The following is an 18320-nucleotide window of genomic DNA, read 5'->3' as shown; positions in this document are numbered from 1 at the left end:
CAACCCAAACCATTCTATCAGTCTTTTGGAGGAACTGTGTCCAGATACCTCTGCTTTTGCGGCCTCTTTCATTAAATATGCAGATGAACCATTTTCTTCTCTGTGAGATGTCATATGTTAGGATTGTCATCTGCATTCAACTGTTAGAATTAGGCCTTTGTTCTGCCTAAAGCCCAGCTTGAATATTTCATTCTCTTACAATTGTGGAAACAGGTGTTTACTGTGTCTTTATATTAACAGGAATTTGCTCTGTAACCTTGTATGTAAAATTTAATATTGTGTGTCCTAAGCATGTAAATAATCATTGAGTATGGAATTTATGATCAAGGTTGTAGTCCTGTGGGACTGCTTGTAGTTAAGTTCTGCATCAAGTAGGTGGTGTGAAATCCAGTATTAAAGAGAAAGGAGACATCCAGGAGTAAATCACTTGTTCTTTGCTTATAAGCTTTGAACATCTCATACCTCTCCCTCCTCCTCATTCACAGATACTTTTTGCCGAATCAGTTATTTTTAGAAGTTTGGCTTTCAGTGTTTGCATTAGGTGAAGTCCTTTTCCCATGCCCCAGCATACCTCACTGCAAAATACAGATTTGATGGATCATGTTGGTTTAAATCATATCATTTAATTGGTTAATCCCTGTAATCTCTTTTGCCATATGCTGTTCTGTTTTTACATTCAGTGTATTAAAGGTGTAGTTACATCTGTGAAATGCCTTTTTAAAAAAAATGCCAACTTGAAATAGAGTTAATTCTGATTCAGAGATGAAAATAAACATAATCACAAATGGGCACAGAAAGCAAGTCTTTTGACATTTCTCACTCAAAACTTCATCATTCTGATCGGGCTGGTGCTTCAGAAGAGTTAGCTCCAGGCTGATGCCCCAGTGATATTGCATATAACCGTAACAGGGGAGAAGCAAGATAGGAAGTACATCAGTGTCTTTGGGAAATGTCATTCTTAAACTATTTGCCTGCTGCTAAGCTTTAACATTTATTTAAACATTCTTATATGTTGCTTAAAAGTTGAAAATAATAACTTCATTTAAAGGAAAAAAAATCAGTCAAGAAGTATTTTGTAAGTTTTGGGTTTTTTTCTAAGTTAAATCTAAATGAGTAATTATTTACTTGCTTCTAAATTTGTTCATGTTGTCAGGTTTGTGGACATACAACTTAATCTAAGTTTATATTTAATAGATAAGTTATTAATAGGATTAAATGTAGTGCTTGCGTAAAGCACAGCAACAAACCCTGGGCAAGGAAGTGTAGCTCCTTAAATTTTTTTTTAAAGTGTGTGATCTTTAAGACCAGCACTGTGGTCTTTGGATATGGCAAGAAACTAGTTTTGAAAAGTGAGTTAGGATATCTGCTTGCAGTGCTTCAGTGAGTATAAATAGATTCTGCTTTCAACTCCACCAGTCAAATACTTTTCTCCTCACTAGATGATCTACCACAGTAAATGGGGCTGAATTTGCTCCCAGGCATAAACTCTTGTGCTGAGAAACAGCCTCCACTTTGAGTTAATGATACACTGGAGTGGAAAAGACTCTGGTCACTGATTTGCTACCTGAGGCTCAGTAGGTCACTTTAATCTTGCTGTGCCTTGGTTTCTCCATTTGTAAAATGGAGATGGCAGCGCTACTACTTGTTTTGTTGAGGACTGTAGGGTAGAGCATCATTATTCTTTCCTGTTAATAGCACCACTTACAATAAATAGATGATAATAGGAGAATTACAAGTTGCTACTATCACTCAGCTAAGAGGACGTCTAACAAAACAAATTGTCAGTTTTTCTCTTACTTAGAATTTGTCATAAAATGAAGTGTTAATTTATTAATAAAGTTAAGTCAGTTCATGTGTCATGGTGCATGTCATCTGTTGTGTTGGAGACCTGCAGATGTGCACTTGGTGTAGACAGGGCATGGTCTTCTGGCTGCTATAAATATCTTATAATGGCTTTGTCTTTGTTCCCATGAAAACCAGTTGTTAGTTGCAGGAAGATGATGTTAATCTGAGATTCCACTTCCCAGCAGGATGTGCACAACAAATCTTCAGCTTCACAGCTTGTGTGTTGTAAAGAAGATCTGAAGAGTTCACAAGGCAACAACCTAGGAATAAAGCTCCTGCTCTTATTTCTTAGATGAAATAAGACAAAAACTTGCAGGCCTGTTTACCTTACTCTACCTGAGTGTATTGCAGGACAGCTGTGCCATTTGTCTTGAGTTACAACTGCTTTATTCCAGCTTCTGCTTTTTAGGCTGGATCACCCTGTTTCCACTGAAGCAGGAATAAAATTTTAGTATCAAAATCAACTATTGAATGCAGGTGCTTCTGGGCAAAAACATAATATGAAGAGCTAAATGTCCTATTTGCCTGTGGGGAGCAAGAACAAACTGGTTTTTAGGCTTGGACTACATCTCTAAATTCTTTCTGTTTGTGGAATCTCACTTGTTGAACAGTTTTAGCATAAGACTGAGGTTCAGAACTTGACTGTTTTAATGCAAAGTCCTGTCTCTGACCCCTTTTGGTCTTCCTTTCTCCTCACCTAGTCAGCCTTAAAGCTGCTGCAAATTGTGGAGTTCGGCAAGTTAGTCTTGTGTTCCCTATGTCTGCAATTAGTACCTCACATGAGTGTATTCAGCAATTAAAACATTTTGACATAAAAAAAATCACATAACTTGATTTGAAAATAAATAGTGTATTTCTAGCTAGTATAGCAGTAATAGTGCATATGCAAAACCCTGTTGTTGTAGGTAGTTCTGAGCTCCTAGGATATTGATTTTTTTTTTTAATAGCAGTGTTGGATATGAGGTTCTAAAGCAAATCAAAACACTTTATTACCCCCTCAGTTAAAAACTCAGTAAGTGAGATTTTTTTTGTGCATGTGTAATACTCTCCTCTTTGCCTTTTAACTATTTAGTTCTTGGTTCTCCGTTTTGACTTTAGTTTTACTTTCTGTTAGTAATACATCTTCCACAGCTCACCTAAAAAAACCCAAAAGAATAGGCATGTGTCTGGATGTTGGTGCATTGGAGCTAAACTCAGCTGTGCGTAGCTTGTAATGCCCTTTTGTTTTTAGACCTGAGTCTTTCCCAGGAATGTTGGGCATGTCTGCACCAGCATGCAGTGAAAGGATTGCACTCTGGCCTTAACTTGAGCCCTTGCTTATGTGCAGATGCTGTAGTTCAGCAGCATAAGATACTGCTCATGTACCCAAAGCAATTATGATCTTTTGTAAAAACTTAAATTACAGTATCCTTTTTCCAGATGTGTGAAGTCTCAGTTTTAGTTTGGGTGTGAAAGTACACTGGTGTGATAGACTACTTTTTTTGAGCTAGTGTTTGACAGCTGTGCCCCTGTGCACGTGGGCTGGTTTTCTTAAAGCTTGTGTCCTGGAGCTGGGTTGGGAGCACAGATGCAATTGCTGGTGCAGGAACTAAGAAGGGAGGAAGAGGAAGACTGGTCCTCTAGTAAGGTAGCTGTTAGACTGGCTAAGCTGTCTCAGGAAATGGCAGTTTTAGTAAGCTGTAGTCAGCGCCTTCACCACAACCCTGTAACTGAGGGGTTTTGTTTTTTTTTTTTCCCCCCAGCAATGTGACTAGAGCAGGGATGTGAATATAGAGTAGTAACTGTAGTGTATATATCAAAAATGCAGGTTTCAGTGACAGAGGTTATATATAGCAAGTAGTGGTGGTGTCATTTGGGTAGAACTGGGATAAGAAGTGGGATTTACGGTGCTCTTTTATTTGATAATATGGTGCATATATTGAAAGAAATACCTTGTGTCTAATGTTGGAAATGCTGGGAAGATGGAACAGCAGGAAGATACAAGATGAATTAGCCTCTTCTCTGCCCACTCATATACATTTAAGGAAATAGTGTTTAAAAAATCATTGCTCATTTCATGCTGGGAAGTTAAGAGGTGCTCTACTTGATGACATACCATGTAAGCAAGGAACACTAACACTAAGTACATTTCTGCAGCAGATTTAAGGCCTGCTTTTTCATTTTCTTAGGCATCAGAAGAGTAATTCCTTTTTCCCTGAACTATTCCAAACTGCAGACTATCTAACAGATTGCTTGTCAAAAGGATTTTTTGTGGACAGGGAGGAAACGGAGGCTTTAGGGAGGGGAGGTTTATACAGATTATCTACTAGAGGCTACCGCGGAAAGCTACAGTTGCAGACATTAACACTTCTCTAATGTCTTCCTGCCCACTTCTTTTTGGATTATGTAAACAAGGAATCTCTTTTGCAGACAGGTATTATGTAGAACATATGCAAGTCATTTTTTAAATCAGTGTAGCATAGCAGATCGTCTGAAAATCTTGCACTATACACACATGTGGAATCCTTTCTCTACAGTGTCCTCAATGCTTGCCCTGGTCAGTTTAATACTGCCTGCCAGCTGTGCCTAGGAGAAAAAAACGTGTCTTGACAGCAATTGGAAAATGACAATCCAGCTTCACAGTTTCAACACTGTTAGAACAGAAGGGAAAAACTAATGAAAATGGACCTCAAGCAGAGCTTGAGGGAGTTGGGTTACTTTGTGTGGGAAGGGTATTCCAAAGTGGCATTACCACATGTGGCTGTGGTAACAGGCTGGAGGGCACCTCAAGCAGTGGTACCTCTTGGAGGCTAGATTGTAATAATAAAATGGGCCTACAGTTGTCTCTCTGTCTGTTGGGAATGTTTCCTGGCAAGTGGGTTGGGCATTTTCTGGGTGAGGCACTTAGTTGGCTCAGGAAACCTGCTAATGCCAGGCCAGTTCTTGAATCTGTCCCGACCCTGTTCTGTTTGTCTATGGACATTAATGGGAGACAGCAGGTATAACCAAAGAGCTTATCAGGACCATTCCCTGCCTCGGCGCGCAGGGGATGAGTTCTGGGTACAGCAAAATCTGGGGGTGCCAACTACAAGGCAGGGAAGGATGGGAGGTACAGGATGGCATTGTGACAGAAGATGGCCTTGTCTGTTTATCGTTCTAGGTAAAGAAGCTTCATCAATACAGTTTATGTATTTAAAAAAAAAAACCCAATAGTACCATGTCCTAAAAATGCATGTGTCTAGATAATTAGTACTACTGTGTGGTTTGTGCATTTGGGGTGGGAGTGGCAATGTTAGATATGTTGAATACTGGCTGAAGGGCAGAACTCAGAGGGTCATGATCAATGGGGCAGAGTCTGGATGGAGGCCTGTCACTAGTGGTGTTCCCCAGGGGTCTGTGCTGGGTCCAGTCCTGTTCAACATAGTCATCAATGACCTGGATGATGGGACAGAGTGTACCCTCAGCAAGTTCGCTGATGATACCAAGCTGGGAGGAGTGGCTGATACACCAGAAGGCTGTGCTGCCATCCAATGAGACCTGGACAGTCTGCAGAGCTGGGCCGAGGGGAACCTCATGAAATTCAACAGGAGCAAGTGCAAGGCCCTGCACCTGGGGAGGAACAACCCCATGCACCAGTACAGGCTGGGGGCTGAACTACTGGAAAGCGGCTCTGTTGAGAAGGACCTGGGAGTGGTGGTGGGCAGCAAGCTGACCCTGAGCCAGCAATGTGCCCTTGTGGCCAAGAAGGCCAACGGTATCCTGGGGGTGCATTAAAAGGAGCGTGGCCAGCAGGTCAAGGGAGGTTATCCTCCCCCTCTGCTCTGCCCTAGTGAGACCACATCTGGAGTACTGTGTCCAGTTCTGGGCCCCGCAGTTTAAGAAGGACAGGGAACTGCTTGAGCAAGTCCAGTGGAGACCTACCAAGATGATCAGGGGACTGGAGCATCTCCCTTATAAGGAAAGGCTGAGAGACCTGGGTTTGTTCAGCCTCGAGAAGAGAAGACTGAGGGGGAATTTCATCAATAGCTATAAATATCTAAAGGGTGGGTGTCAGGATGATGGGACTAGGCTCTTTTCAGTGGTGCCCAATGACAGGACAAGGGGCAATGGGCACAAGTTGGAACACAGGAAGTTCCACCTCAATATGGGAAAAAACTTCTTTTCTGTGCGGGTGCCAGAGCAGGGGCACAGGCTGCCCAGGGAGGCTGTGGAGTCCCTTCCCTGGAGACATTCAAAATGCGCCTGGACGCGTTCCTGTGCCCCCTGCTCTGGGTGTGCCTGCTCAAGCAGGGGGGTTAGATGAGATGATCTCCAGAGGTCCCTTCCAACACCTGCTATTCTGTGAGTGTAGCGTGGTGTCTGTGTACTAGCAGTTACAGTAAAACACTGAAATAATCTCTGTGAACATTCATTTTTCCTGACTTCTCCTAAAGATTGCCCATCCCTTTTAGTATCTCATAATAAAGAGGTAAGCATTTTGGGCATCAGCTTGGTTAAAGCCCAAGTTTTGCCTTTCAGATGCCAGTGCACAATCACAGTCAGAGTACACCATATGAAGAAGGCAGTTCTTTGCATCCCTCCCTCTCTTAACAGGAAATGTAAACCACGAAAAGCATGAAAGTTTATTTGAGACTTCCAGAGCATACCTGCAGCATTTTGTATGGTCAGAAATAGGGTGGAAGAAGTTTTGGGTTAGCCACATTCTCTGGTAACATGTGCCGTGAGTGAACCTCTTTGTCAATTATCTGAGGCTGATGACATCTTAGAGGTTTTTCAGGCCACTCTGCTGAGGCTTCATGATTTTCCCAGCTTAACAATGGCAACTACTCTGTTGTCCATCCTCCCCCTCCATTTTTTACAAGGTTGTCTATCTGCATAGTTGTTGATCCTCATTCTCTTTTCTAACTTGTAGATCATAGAACTGATGGGGGGAGAAAGAGGGGGCATGTCACTGAACTTACTGGAATAATGTTTTCACAAGCCTCTCAGGGACCTCTGAATTCTTTCATCGTCTTTGCTGTTACAAAACATTTTGAGTTAATCATGTGAGACACTCTGTGGATGCTTCCTGGTACTGGAAAAGTGGTCTTTTGACTTTCTCTTTTCTTTGTTATAGACCATCATAATCAAATAACATTAGCCTAGTCCTCTTGTATTCTTTTGTCTGACAATTTGCTTAGGTTGTCATTTACAGAGCAACAAACTCCCAAGTTTTGTTCAATGATAGCTTTTTCTTGAATGATGCCAGCCAAAGTAATAAGAATTTGATAGGTCTTTGCAACAAAGTCTTTCCACAGTCCTCATATTCAATGTTTAACTACATTGAAAATTTTGAGAATTAGAATTTTTTCCTCTACTTTTTGCTCACATTTTTTTTGCTTCTCAAGATGCTTTGTGTGACTTTTAGCTCTTAACAAAAGGTATGCTTTTATCTGAGTTAATACGCAGTATTCAAAAGTTGCAGGAGGAAAATAAATATATAAGTATTAATTTTAGTGGGTTTTTTCATCGTTTCGACAGTATTAAATCTTCCCGTATTGGTATTAAAGCTTTTGAGTATACTTCCTCCTTTTTCCACAAGCGAGTTGTCTGCTTGTTAGAAGGGAAACCAGCTGCCACGAATGTCAGCTGTTGTAGTTTAAGCTGACTAATCTATCAGTACATCTATCTTAGTGTAAGCCTACGAGTTAAAAAAAAAACAAAACTGTATTGCATCATAACACTGTCAAGATATACCAGATTATTTTGGTTTTGTGAACTTTAAATAGGGGTTACAGTTGTGAATGTGAATATTCGTACTACTACTACTAAGTATTGCCTTGACTGTTTAACTCAGCTGAAAGATGCCTGGGTGTACCTGTACAGAACAAATACAAACCTGAGGCCTAATTAACTTTCTTCAGAGTAGCAACCTTTACTTTGATTTTTGAGTGAAGTAGTGACCTCTGTAGACCTCTGAACCAATATGCATGCCACACATATTGAAATTATGTGGAAAATTGTGTCCCTTGCAGAAATGGGAAAACAGAGAGGGAATTCTGACAGCTTCACTGAGATTCCTCAGAACACCGGTCACTGAGGTAATTAAAAGCTGATACCAGCAGAACTCCAGTGTGTCATTCTCAATTATGTGTTCATATTTCCAATAATTCAAAGTACACAATATAGGAGAGGATTTTCTGTGCTTTCCTCAGTTTACAGCAACTTCTGAGGAGAGAAAGGAGTAGGAAGAACTTTAGGCTGTTTCTACAGTCTAAATATTGACTACTTTGATAAAAGTTACAAGTCCATTATGTTTACACAACCCACACTATCAAGAAGTTGCTCAGTCACTGCAGTGTGCTGAAACAGGTAAGCATGTACAGTGCACCAAGTTAAATCTTTGCCTGTAATCTGTTGTAAATCCTTACCAGATGGTGGCCTAGAGGGAACTTTCGGTAGCTACTGCAGACAAAGTGAGTGGCAAAAAATAGCTGCCGTGGCACAATGTGCTACAGGAGTTTTGTTGCCTTCAGAAAATGAGAGAATGCAGTTTCTGTATGGAATACTTCTTCAAAGCTTTCTACTTGACTTTGTGTGATACATGCAAATTTATTGCAGCCTCCTAAGCAAAGATTTTTCTAAAGGCCTCTTACTTTGTGTTCTTTTTCCAAAACCTCAGCAAGAACAGAACTTTCTTTGTAGCAAAGAACAACTAGAAAGTCCCTGCAAAGGTTATTTTCAAAGGAGAAATCTTTCATTCTGGGTGTCCTGTAACAGTCAATATTATGGCAATTTCTTTTTTTCTTTAAACCTTTTCCTGACCAGGCTCTTTAATGTTATCTGTGCACGTTGATGAAAAGCAGAATGTGCCTGAACAGAAAATGTGACTTCACTAAAGGAATAAACTCAAGTTTGGGGCAGCTGTAAGGTGAGAAGATTTTATGTGGAAGACTTACCTATTTGGTCTTCCTGACTAATAACAACCTTGAGGAAGCTAAACTTGTAAGACTTGCATTTTCCTCCATATTTTTTTGAAATTGGAGAACATTTTGTGTGCACAAATGAAGTTCACTGGCTGTTAGTATTACCTGATCCGCTGCTGTATAATTTCTTCAGTGGAGCAATGCTATTTTCTGTCAGGAAGGGTGCAAAGGGGATCTCCTTAATTTTATGTCCTGATTCCTTCAGCAGCTGTTGCTGCCCTGCAATTCCTCATCTTCAGTGACTCCACTGTGCTTAGTCCTACGTGTTCTCTGGCTAAAGCTCACTCTGTTTAGACAACTCCTACGGTTTCTGTCCTGCTCATAGCTGTTCATCTCTTCGTGACTTTGTATTGCAGCTCTACCCCCTCTCACGTTGCCCCTCACTGCATCCTGTATAATCGAAGACTTATTTCTAGGTGGTCTAGTAGCTTGTTCTTTCAACTATGAATAAAGCAGTAGGTGCTTTAAAAGTCTGCTGGAATCTTAAAAATGCATTTATTGTTTTTGCTTGTGTCATATTGTGTGTTGCTGGATTTTAAGACTGAGCCAGGGTACTGTAGGATAAGCATAATTCTCTTGCTTTTGATCAACATGTAATTAAAGAGCGTGGAGTCAGAGAATGGGAATGGATGACAATTGTGCTGATGAGAGGAAACAGCATACTGAAGGCAGAAGAGGGTGAAAAGGCAGGTCGCTGTAGCAGATAAGACGAGAAGTTAAAATACTTAAGCAATTTAGTATATGTTTGTTGTTTTTTACTGCCATTCAAACAAAGTTCTTCCAGCCATTGTAGAATAACAGGTTCTAGGCCTTCATTTTCTATGTCAGTGGTGAGGTACAGCAGCAAGGTTCCTTTCTTACTTGCCTTTTTTTCTTCTCCAAATAAACAGCTGATGGTTTATAGGTTTTGCACATTATTTCTTTAATGCAGTTGAATAAACAGGTGATTGAACAGAGACTTTCCTTTCACCATCTCTGTAGTATAAGTAGGTGGTCTTGTGTGTGGGCTTCAGAAGCAAGGGAAGGTAGGTTTCCCTCAGGAGCTGTCCTTGAAGGGAAGAAGGCCAGAATGGTCTCTTGCGAGGAGCAGGAGGGTGAAAGCCAAACCAGCCTGATGTTCCCAGTAACTCAAGGTAACAATCCTAGGAATTTTATAGAGAGATAGCTTGCCTAAAAATTGTGAGGAGAATTTATCTGACAAGGCTGTTTTTTTTCTTAGTTTGGGGATAAGGGTTATGGCCTAAGTCTGTCTGAGGGAGACTTTGTGGAGAGGGAGGGGAGTGAACCTTCTGAATCTGGAGTTGGAAAGGAACAGTCTAGACTATCTGAGTGAATGCATGGATTAGTCTGCTCATTTGTGGACTAAAGCAGTCTCTTGTGCGGGAATTTGGAAGATCTCACCTCTGAGACTTCCCATTTGGCCTACAGAGTGAGTTTTCTTCTTGCTCTGCGGAAAAAGGACAGACTGCACAGTGAGCAATGTCCCTCTGCAGTCTCTGCACCAAAGTGCGTGGTGGATTCTTTGGCCATGAACATTAGTGAGCTCCCACCTTGCTCTGCAGTGGAACCAGAGCCAAGTGACTGCTGTGTGATTAGGGACAGTAAGAGTAGGCGGAGCTGTTGGGTAGTTATGGGGCAGTAAGGGGTTACCTGCTGAAGGAGACCTCTTCAATGGGAGGTGAATCTGACCGTAGGAAAGGCTAATGGCTAGAGGCTTTCTAACTTTGGGGAAGCAACCAAAGCCCCACTGAAGTCAAAGCAAGTATTTCAAAATGTCAATAAAGTAAACTTGCAGTAGAACTCCTGTAAGATACCTGAAAGATTTTTATCTCTGTTGATAAGTGCAAAAAGCTAATACAGTTTTCCTGGTTTTCTTGGACTTACACTAATGAATAACTCTTGTAAGTCATAACTAGAGAGGAGAAAACCAAGCTTGAAGTAATTTTAATTCATTTATTTCAGACTAATTATTGCTCCTTATTTATGACACTAAATGTGATCAAACTGACTCATATTCAGAGAGATGCTGAACTGTTCAGTGTGTGTATAGTCCATTGTCTCTATTATAGGTGGAGGGGAATGGGATGCAATACTATGATGTATATTAGAATGAGACAGCATTAAAGCAGTTATTAATTTATCATGTATATTATCAATGTAATTCTTCCTTGTTGTTCTGAAAAAGCATGCTTCAGTCATGGTTCTTTGCTTGAAGTCCTGTTCAGAATAGAAGCCTAATATATTATGCAGAAAAAGCTAAATTAATTTCTGGCATAATTTGATTAATGCTGGCGTTGCACTATGACTGAACGGGTTCAATGGAGTTGTTTGAGAGAAGTTGAAGCATAGCATTCCCAAAGGTTTTACTCCAACTGTTTTCCTGTCACCTAGATTTGAAAAGCTTTCTTGGCAGAAGAATTTGTAACTAATTCATGTTGGTACTTAATAGCCAGAGAGATCGTTTTTAAATCTCTTATTTTTGTTGTCCCTTTTTGTAGAGCAGTTTTAAGAAGCAGGCCTAGTGCTAACCTCATTTTCTTGTCTGGGTAATGAGATATTGAGTGTATGTACACATACATGTGCAATGCAGGAGTTGGTGATTATGTTTTCCTAACCAGGGATTCTCAGAGGTGCTTAATATTTCATCACAAATTGCATTGGTAAATTAATAGTTCGTCTGGCTAGTTAGATTTGCTAGGGCAGATGGCATTTTGCATGTGTGATGAGAACGGGAAGGAGACAGAGCAAAGCAGTAATGTAATTAGCTGTGTAAATGAGCCTCACAAGGTAAATCTCTTTAACCCCAGTGATAAAATGTGTCTGTGCTAAAGCCTTGGATTACTGGTCCTGTGAAACAATGTGTGCAGCTGGTCAAGCCGAGATCTCTGAAGTAATCCCATTAATTTGAAAATAGAGGACACCACTTTTTATCACACCATCCTAGGCACTTTTATATTTGAAACAGAAATCAGCCTCAAGGTGGTACTCTACCAATAACGCAGAAGAGAGTCATGTGGAGTTACCTTAGTTCAATTTTAAATAAAATTTTATTTGAATGCTGGAGATGAGATGTTCTAGCTAGGGAGGAAAGGTGCTTCAGAAAAGCAAACCGAAATCACAGACTGAATTAAATGTGAGCTGAGGTGTCTCTTCACTATGCTACAGTGAGCAGTATAACCATACCTGAAAACATAGTGCTTGTGTTTACACAATACCTGGCACAGGACGTTCCCCTGCTTAACCCTTAAGCGCTGCAGTAGTAACCCTGGTTCCTATCAACGTGCGTAAAACCTAATAGGGAGATTCTGGTTCTGCAGAACTGCTAAAGCAAGTTTGTGCTTACAGATGCATGGGTGAGTAACTGCACGTAATCTCGCATTCTTTTATAGGAATTTTTTAAATGGGAATATATATGAATTCTACATTTAATTTCAAATTAAGTAGCTGGGAATATGTCTCATCCAGTTGATACTGAAGGCTATTGAAATAGTAAATAAATGGCAAAGACTGGTCAATCACTGTGTGCTGCCTGGTGAGAAACCCCCCTGAAGCTTCATGTTACTTCTAAAAAATCATTACAAAGTAATACAAGTAGTAAATCTTTATTCAGCGTGGAAATCTCACATTCAAGAAAACTAAGGGAAAAATGGGGTCTGCAATACTGGCTATTGTGTTATGTATGAAAGCTATATTATTCTCACTATTTAACCTATTCAACCCATGTGGGGACTTTTTGTACATATTTCCAGGCTTTATTGTTTATAATAAACCTAAAGGTGTTTTAGTTTCTGATGAAAAGGCTTTAGAGCCTCTAAATTTCAAAAACACATTGAAAATCTTGTTTTCTGCATCACTTTGTGACAGTGTATTCAGGTTTATTTCTGTCATTTTCTTTTGACTGGCAGGCTATAAATTGTGGAAACGGTATAAATAAAAACTGTGAATCAGAGACAAGTAATCAGAGCAGTTTTGCGGTTTTGTTTTGGTTTTTTTAAGTATTGGATACTCTCCTTGGAGAAGCTCAAAACCTGGCTGGACACAGCCCTGAGTGACCTGCGGTGGGTGACTGCGCTGAGCCGGGGGGTTGGACTGGATGATCTCGAGGGGTCCCTTTCAGCCTCAACCATCCTCTGTTTCTCTTAAATAGTTTTACATGCAAGTAAAACTTGATGTAAAATGTTTTTCTTTTGTTTAATTTTCATTTTAATTTGTGATGCGGACAGACACTCTACTATAGAAGAATGGGTAAAAACTTTCAACTTTTATTTAACAGGAAAAGCTAATGCTTTTAAAATTTTATCTTGTACTGATTCCTGACAGTTACATGCTTCCTGGCAGTGCTTTCACTCCTCCATTAAATAATTTGTAACAAAAAGTCAGCATGATTGAGTGATAACTTCCGAATAATTTAGATGAAAAGGGACCTCTGGATGTCATTGGGTCCAGCCCTTTTCCAAAGCAAGATGAACCTCTGAGTTAGGAGCAGCCTGGAAGCGAGGGCAGGTTGCTGGGTGCTCTCCTGCTTGTCTTTGGAGTAGCAGTAAGGAGGGTGATGCCACAGGCTCCTGGGCAGTCGGCTCCTGTGTTTGACTGCCCACACACAGACAGTCTGTACCGCTTCATGGAACTGGAGATCACAGAAGCTACTCCTTTTTCTTCTTTCCCACTGCGTTCTGATTAAAGTTGGTAGAAGTTTCTCTTTAGAGGCTGTTCTGTGGTGTTTTGTCACACAGTGCTAAATGGTTGAATAAATATGTAAACAAGAGGGTTATTTTAGCCCTTTTCTGCTCCTTGCTAAAAGGCATCTAGTTGTGTTGAAAATTCATTGCATTATGTATTTTATGCACCTGTGTTTCTTAAATTTACTTACTTGGTAGATATATAGGTATAAACAAGAAGAAAGAAATCTTGCCTCTGATGAAGAAGAAAAAAAAGGTCTTACAGCCCGTGTGAATTAGTTTTTTGGTGGTTGCACAGTTCTGCCTCACTTGGCTGTATACCTCCTCACTGCTGAAACTTCCTGAGAAGCACTGATGCTGCCTGGGGATGGGTTTGATGCAGGGAGGACTCTGCTGGCCCCAGTGTGCAAGATGTCTCAGAGCTGCAGCAGTGGATCAGTTGTGTTGCCCATGCAGTGGTGTGTGCCCGCTGCAGCAGTCTCCTGGCTCTTAGGGTGCAGACCTTGAAAGGATTTGCAGGGATTGTAACTCTCTTGTTCTTTCTGGGTGCTTATTTTACATAAGTTTTGGGTTTACTTCTGTTACTATGGGATTCAGCCTTATCTTCTAGCATAGGTATGGTCTTTCCAAAATGAGGTTGCCTCACAGTAGAGAGTGCTTGATCATCTACGGCTAGCACGCTTTCTGCATTTTAGAATCCCATCTATGGGTGATTTGTAGCTGGACACTCCTGTTACGTTAACAGATTATTTTTTAATTCTTTAATTGACAGTCCGACTGGCTGCAGCTTTCTTGAAGGGAGTGCCTTCCTTGAAACAGCAGTTGTTGCCTTACTGTTTGTGTTGTGTTTTTTTTTTTTTTTTTTCCTTTGGCGCAGTTTTCTGTGAGGAACTCTTCAGGGATCTCTTCAGCTTGCAGATGAGTTGAGTCCATGCTCCCTCTGCAGGGTCTTGGGGAGGGAGGACTATGGGTGCTGTTAGCTTAGGGGTTTGTTTTCTGGAGCCACATATAGGATTAGAGATGCATGAGATCACAGCCCCTGTGAACTCACTGAACATAATTCACAAGTGTTGGAGTAAATTCTGAAAAGGCTTGGATTTTGGGGGAGGTGAACAACCAGTTTTGAACCTACAGTTCTTTTATTGATCCATAGGATAGGTAATTTACTGGAGGTTTTTCTCAAGTATGTTCAGTTGCACATGGGGAGACTAATGATGGGGAAATAGTGCCATGAAGTGCAGCTCTGTATGAACATGTGGGGCAGAGTGCTCCTTGAGGTCAACTGTGCTCCCTCCTCGTGTGTTTCTTCTTCATCAAGGAGACTAAAAGTTCAGACAGTCCTTTCTACCAAACATCCAAATGCTGCTGCTTTTACGTGACCTAGCATGGAGCATACCCAGAGCTGCTAATGCCCCTCTGAGGCAGAGGGTCTGCAGAGCTAGTGATGCCCCTCTTCAGGTACAGGATATCCCAGAAATGGTTGGGAGCCACAGTTCCCAGCACAGTTCCCACAGGGTTGGCAAAACCTCGATGAGGGTAGGCTGGTGGTATCCCGAAAAGGGGATCCATTCACTGCAGCTGCTGGTGTTTACTGAAACAGACTGGCATGGTGGAATGATATTTATAATGTTAAGTGGCACTATTTGTGTTAAGTTCTTTCTTTTTTTGGTGGTTGCTGTATTTGTCTGTATTGTCAGTAAGTTGGAAATGACTGTGTTAGATGGAGCTGCACACACAGTAAGTTGGCATGTCCTAGGCTTTCTTATTTGTTTTGGCAGTGTTGCATACTCTCACGCAAAGTCTGTTGGTCCAGAGACCCAAACCCCCCCGCCCCCCCCCCCCCCCCAAAAAAAAAAAAAAAAAAAAAAGAAAAAGAAATATTGGGATAATGGTGGCAAGAATAAGGACCTTCTTCCTTGTACCATTCAGTCATGAAATCATTGTTAACACGCTCTTTTTGCACATTATCTAATTCCATATATGTGTGTTTATATATATATGCATGTATGTACTTGTCATAAACATGAAGCAAAGCCGATACCTGAACTTTGTCCAAGTAGTAAGTTTGGGATTCAGTTTTAATAATGATGCTGTGTTACAGAGGATGACCTCAGAAAAACCTTCACTGTATTTCAGCAGGAATTGATTAATTGATAGATAACCTGGTATCTTCCTGTGACCTCATAAAATATACAGTTGATTTAAAATATTAAAGACAGGTTTATGGAAACACTTATGTGCTTGCCTATCCTGTTGATGTCTGTTCTTAATTTCATCTTGCCTACCTAACAATAGAGTTCATACCATCTTTTTTCCCCCCATTTTTATTATTTATGTAGTTTAAAACTCTGGAATATTCTTGCTTATTTTCAGATCTCATCAGAAAAGTAGCACAGCAGAAGTTTGGAAATACACAGGGCGATTATCAAAAGGTAAATTGTCTACGTGTATCTGCATAAAATAAAACAATGACTTTGAAATTCAGTTTTTTTCTAAAATAGGAAATAGTATTTTAAAGCTATATCAACAGGATGCAAGAATGAAGTTTATGAATGATGTATATGGTGGTTTCATGCAAAATTTGGGACCAAAACCTTTCAAAAATATTTAAAAATTTTTTTCATAAGCCAGTGTAAAGAAGCTATGCATAGTTAAGGCTCACTTATAAATTCCAACTGTAATGTGATTGTGGCATCTGTTGCGCAAAGATTGAAGGCTCTTTGTATTGAAAAATACTGCTTTTGTTTAAAAATGCTTAGAGAGAACCATTACTGCTCAGCTCTTATGTTAGCTTCAGCTATCGTCCTCAAAAAGCTGAATTTTTGTGCTGGTTCTGGTGCCTTTGTAAAATGAAGTTTCCGTAGCCTACGTACATTTTAGTTTCATAGCATGCTAATCACACCAAGGATATTTTCCATTCTCTCTTTAGGTTTGTGGTTATCCTGTAGGAGTTGAAATTCATGGGGTACTTGGTAGCAAGAGAAGATAGAACATAGAGCGGATCTGATTTTGGGCTGTTCTCGAGGACAGTACCCCATCTTTGAAGCATGTCACAGGTTGAGTGCCTGCAATAGGAACCTTAACCAGGCCCACACAATGGACATGTTACTTTGTGTGAGCTACTTGCTTGTACTCCCTGCAGTATGGTATACCTGTCAGAAGATCAGTATGAAACTTGGCATACAGGCTCTGAGCTATTGCCTTGGATCTGGATGACCTGAATGACATTAGGCTTTCCCCCTTCAAATCCCAGTGCTTCCATGTCTTCCCAGTAATGAACCTATTGCTTCAGTAGCTTGATAAAATCTGCATGACATCTGAGTGTGTGGGTATTGCCATTATGCTGCATCAAGCGACTCTTGCCGATCCCATGTGCTTGTCTTGTGGGGCTCTGTGAGGGTGTCTGCACACCCAGCGAGGAATGTAGGGTCGACTTCGTTGACAGTCTTTGGGCAAAACCATTAGACCATAGGTGGTATACACGAGAGCAGGTACAGTATTTAGTAACTACTATGTAAGAAATTTGAGACTAATGACGGCTGTAATCCTGAGTAGTGGAGACACTTGTTAAAGTACCATGTGATTATAGAATGGCAAATAAAATATTAGGTGTACTTAGAAAGTAAAACAGATATAGGCCATTTATAGGTCCTAATTTTGACCTGAATACAATGCAAAACTTTAAAACAAATTTGGAAAAGGAAAATCTATCAAGACAAGTAGACAGTCCCTCAGAAGACAGAAGCATCAATGAGAGGTAGCTGTGAAGAGGCCAGCATGGCTGTAGATGTGCCCCTGGAGGAATTTCCAGTGGGATAAGGAACTGTGAATGTCACTGAAGGGTGTGGGTAAGTAGTTAGAAATGTTGCCTGTGGTTTTGATCACTCAAATTCAGGGAGAATGAACTCAGAGTAGGATGGGTTCAGAAAGAGTGTAGTAGGATGATCTGGGAAACACACAGGTCTTCAGAGGAGACAGGAAGAATTTGCTTAGCTTAGCAAAATAATTGATAAGGGGAGTGATTATTCTTTATTAATACAGACAGAGAGGAAACATCAGGAAGAAAGAAACTGGTATTTGGGCAAAAGAAGGTTCTATGACAGAAGCAAAGGGACAGAAATGCACCATGTGTATATCCATGTAGGAAGATGTACTAGTTCACCAAGCATTGGGAGCAGCCCTTCAGTAGCGAGAACAGGAAATCTGGTTCTGATATTTATCCTGTTAAATATCTACTGTCGTTCCTCTGTATCTTTTTAGGTTTTTTAACCTATTTGTAGTATGTGTTAGTGACCCAGGAGGCCCTTCCGACTTCTCTGCTGCGTGTCCCTGTGTTCCCAGTTGGACTCTTACCATCAACGTCTCCCCGTCCCCTGTCAGGGACAGCAATCTGCCAGGACAGCTGCTGTGCCTGCTCAGGGGGAGCCACCTCGCTGCTGCTGCCATTGCTTTACTTCTGCAGGGAGACGGGCTTGCTTAAAACGTTCAAAATCATACTTGGTACCAGATTTTTAAGGGAGGGTAAGCATTTGTTTTTCTCCCATTAGAAGTATAGTTCCAAATATTGTTTTGAATGTTTTAAGCTTATTGTACAGTAGCAGTTTTAAAGATGTGTGTGGTGCTGAAAAAAATTTCCTACAACTTGAGAATATTTGATTGTCACACATCAGACTTTGGGTGGAGGGGTCTTGCTGTCTTTAGGTTGTCTGCTTCCCCTTTCTGCTTATGAGAAAGGGGAAAGCATTATCAGCTGTGAACTTGTCATACAGAGATAGAGGGGAAGAATACAAGAAATTCTATTTCCATTGTGGAAACAAAGGGCAAACTGGATTCTTCTGAAATTCCTGTCATT

The 18320-nt window shown here is 40.7% G+C and overlaps 1 protein-coding gene across 8 annotated transcripts in view; it reads left to right on the top strand.

Annotated features, from left to right (window-relative positions):
• PROM1 (prominin 1) overlaps positions 1-18320 on the top strand; it is a 68145-nt gene that overhangs the window by 10603 nt on the left and 39222 nt on the right. For all 8 annotated transcript variants that reach the window (XM_064449178.1, XM_064449174.1, XM_064449176.1 and 5 more), the window contains exon 3: positions 15842-15900. In XM_064449178.1, coding sequence (XP_064305248.1) covers positions 15842-15900 — 59 coding nt within the window. The remainder of the gene's footprint in view (positions 1-15841; positions 15901-18320) is intronic.

This window comes from Phalacrocorax carbo, chromosome 4 (assembly GCF_963921805.1).
Source record: "Phalacrocorax carbo chromosome 4, bPhaCar2.1, whole genome shotgun sequence".
NCBI lineage: Eukaryota > Metazoa > Chordata > Aves > Suliformes > Phalacrocoracidae > Phalacrocorax > Phalacrocorax carbo.
This window is presented reverse-complemented; position numbering and strand designations above follow the sequence as displayed.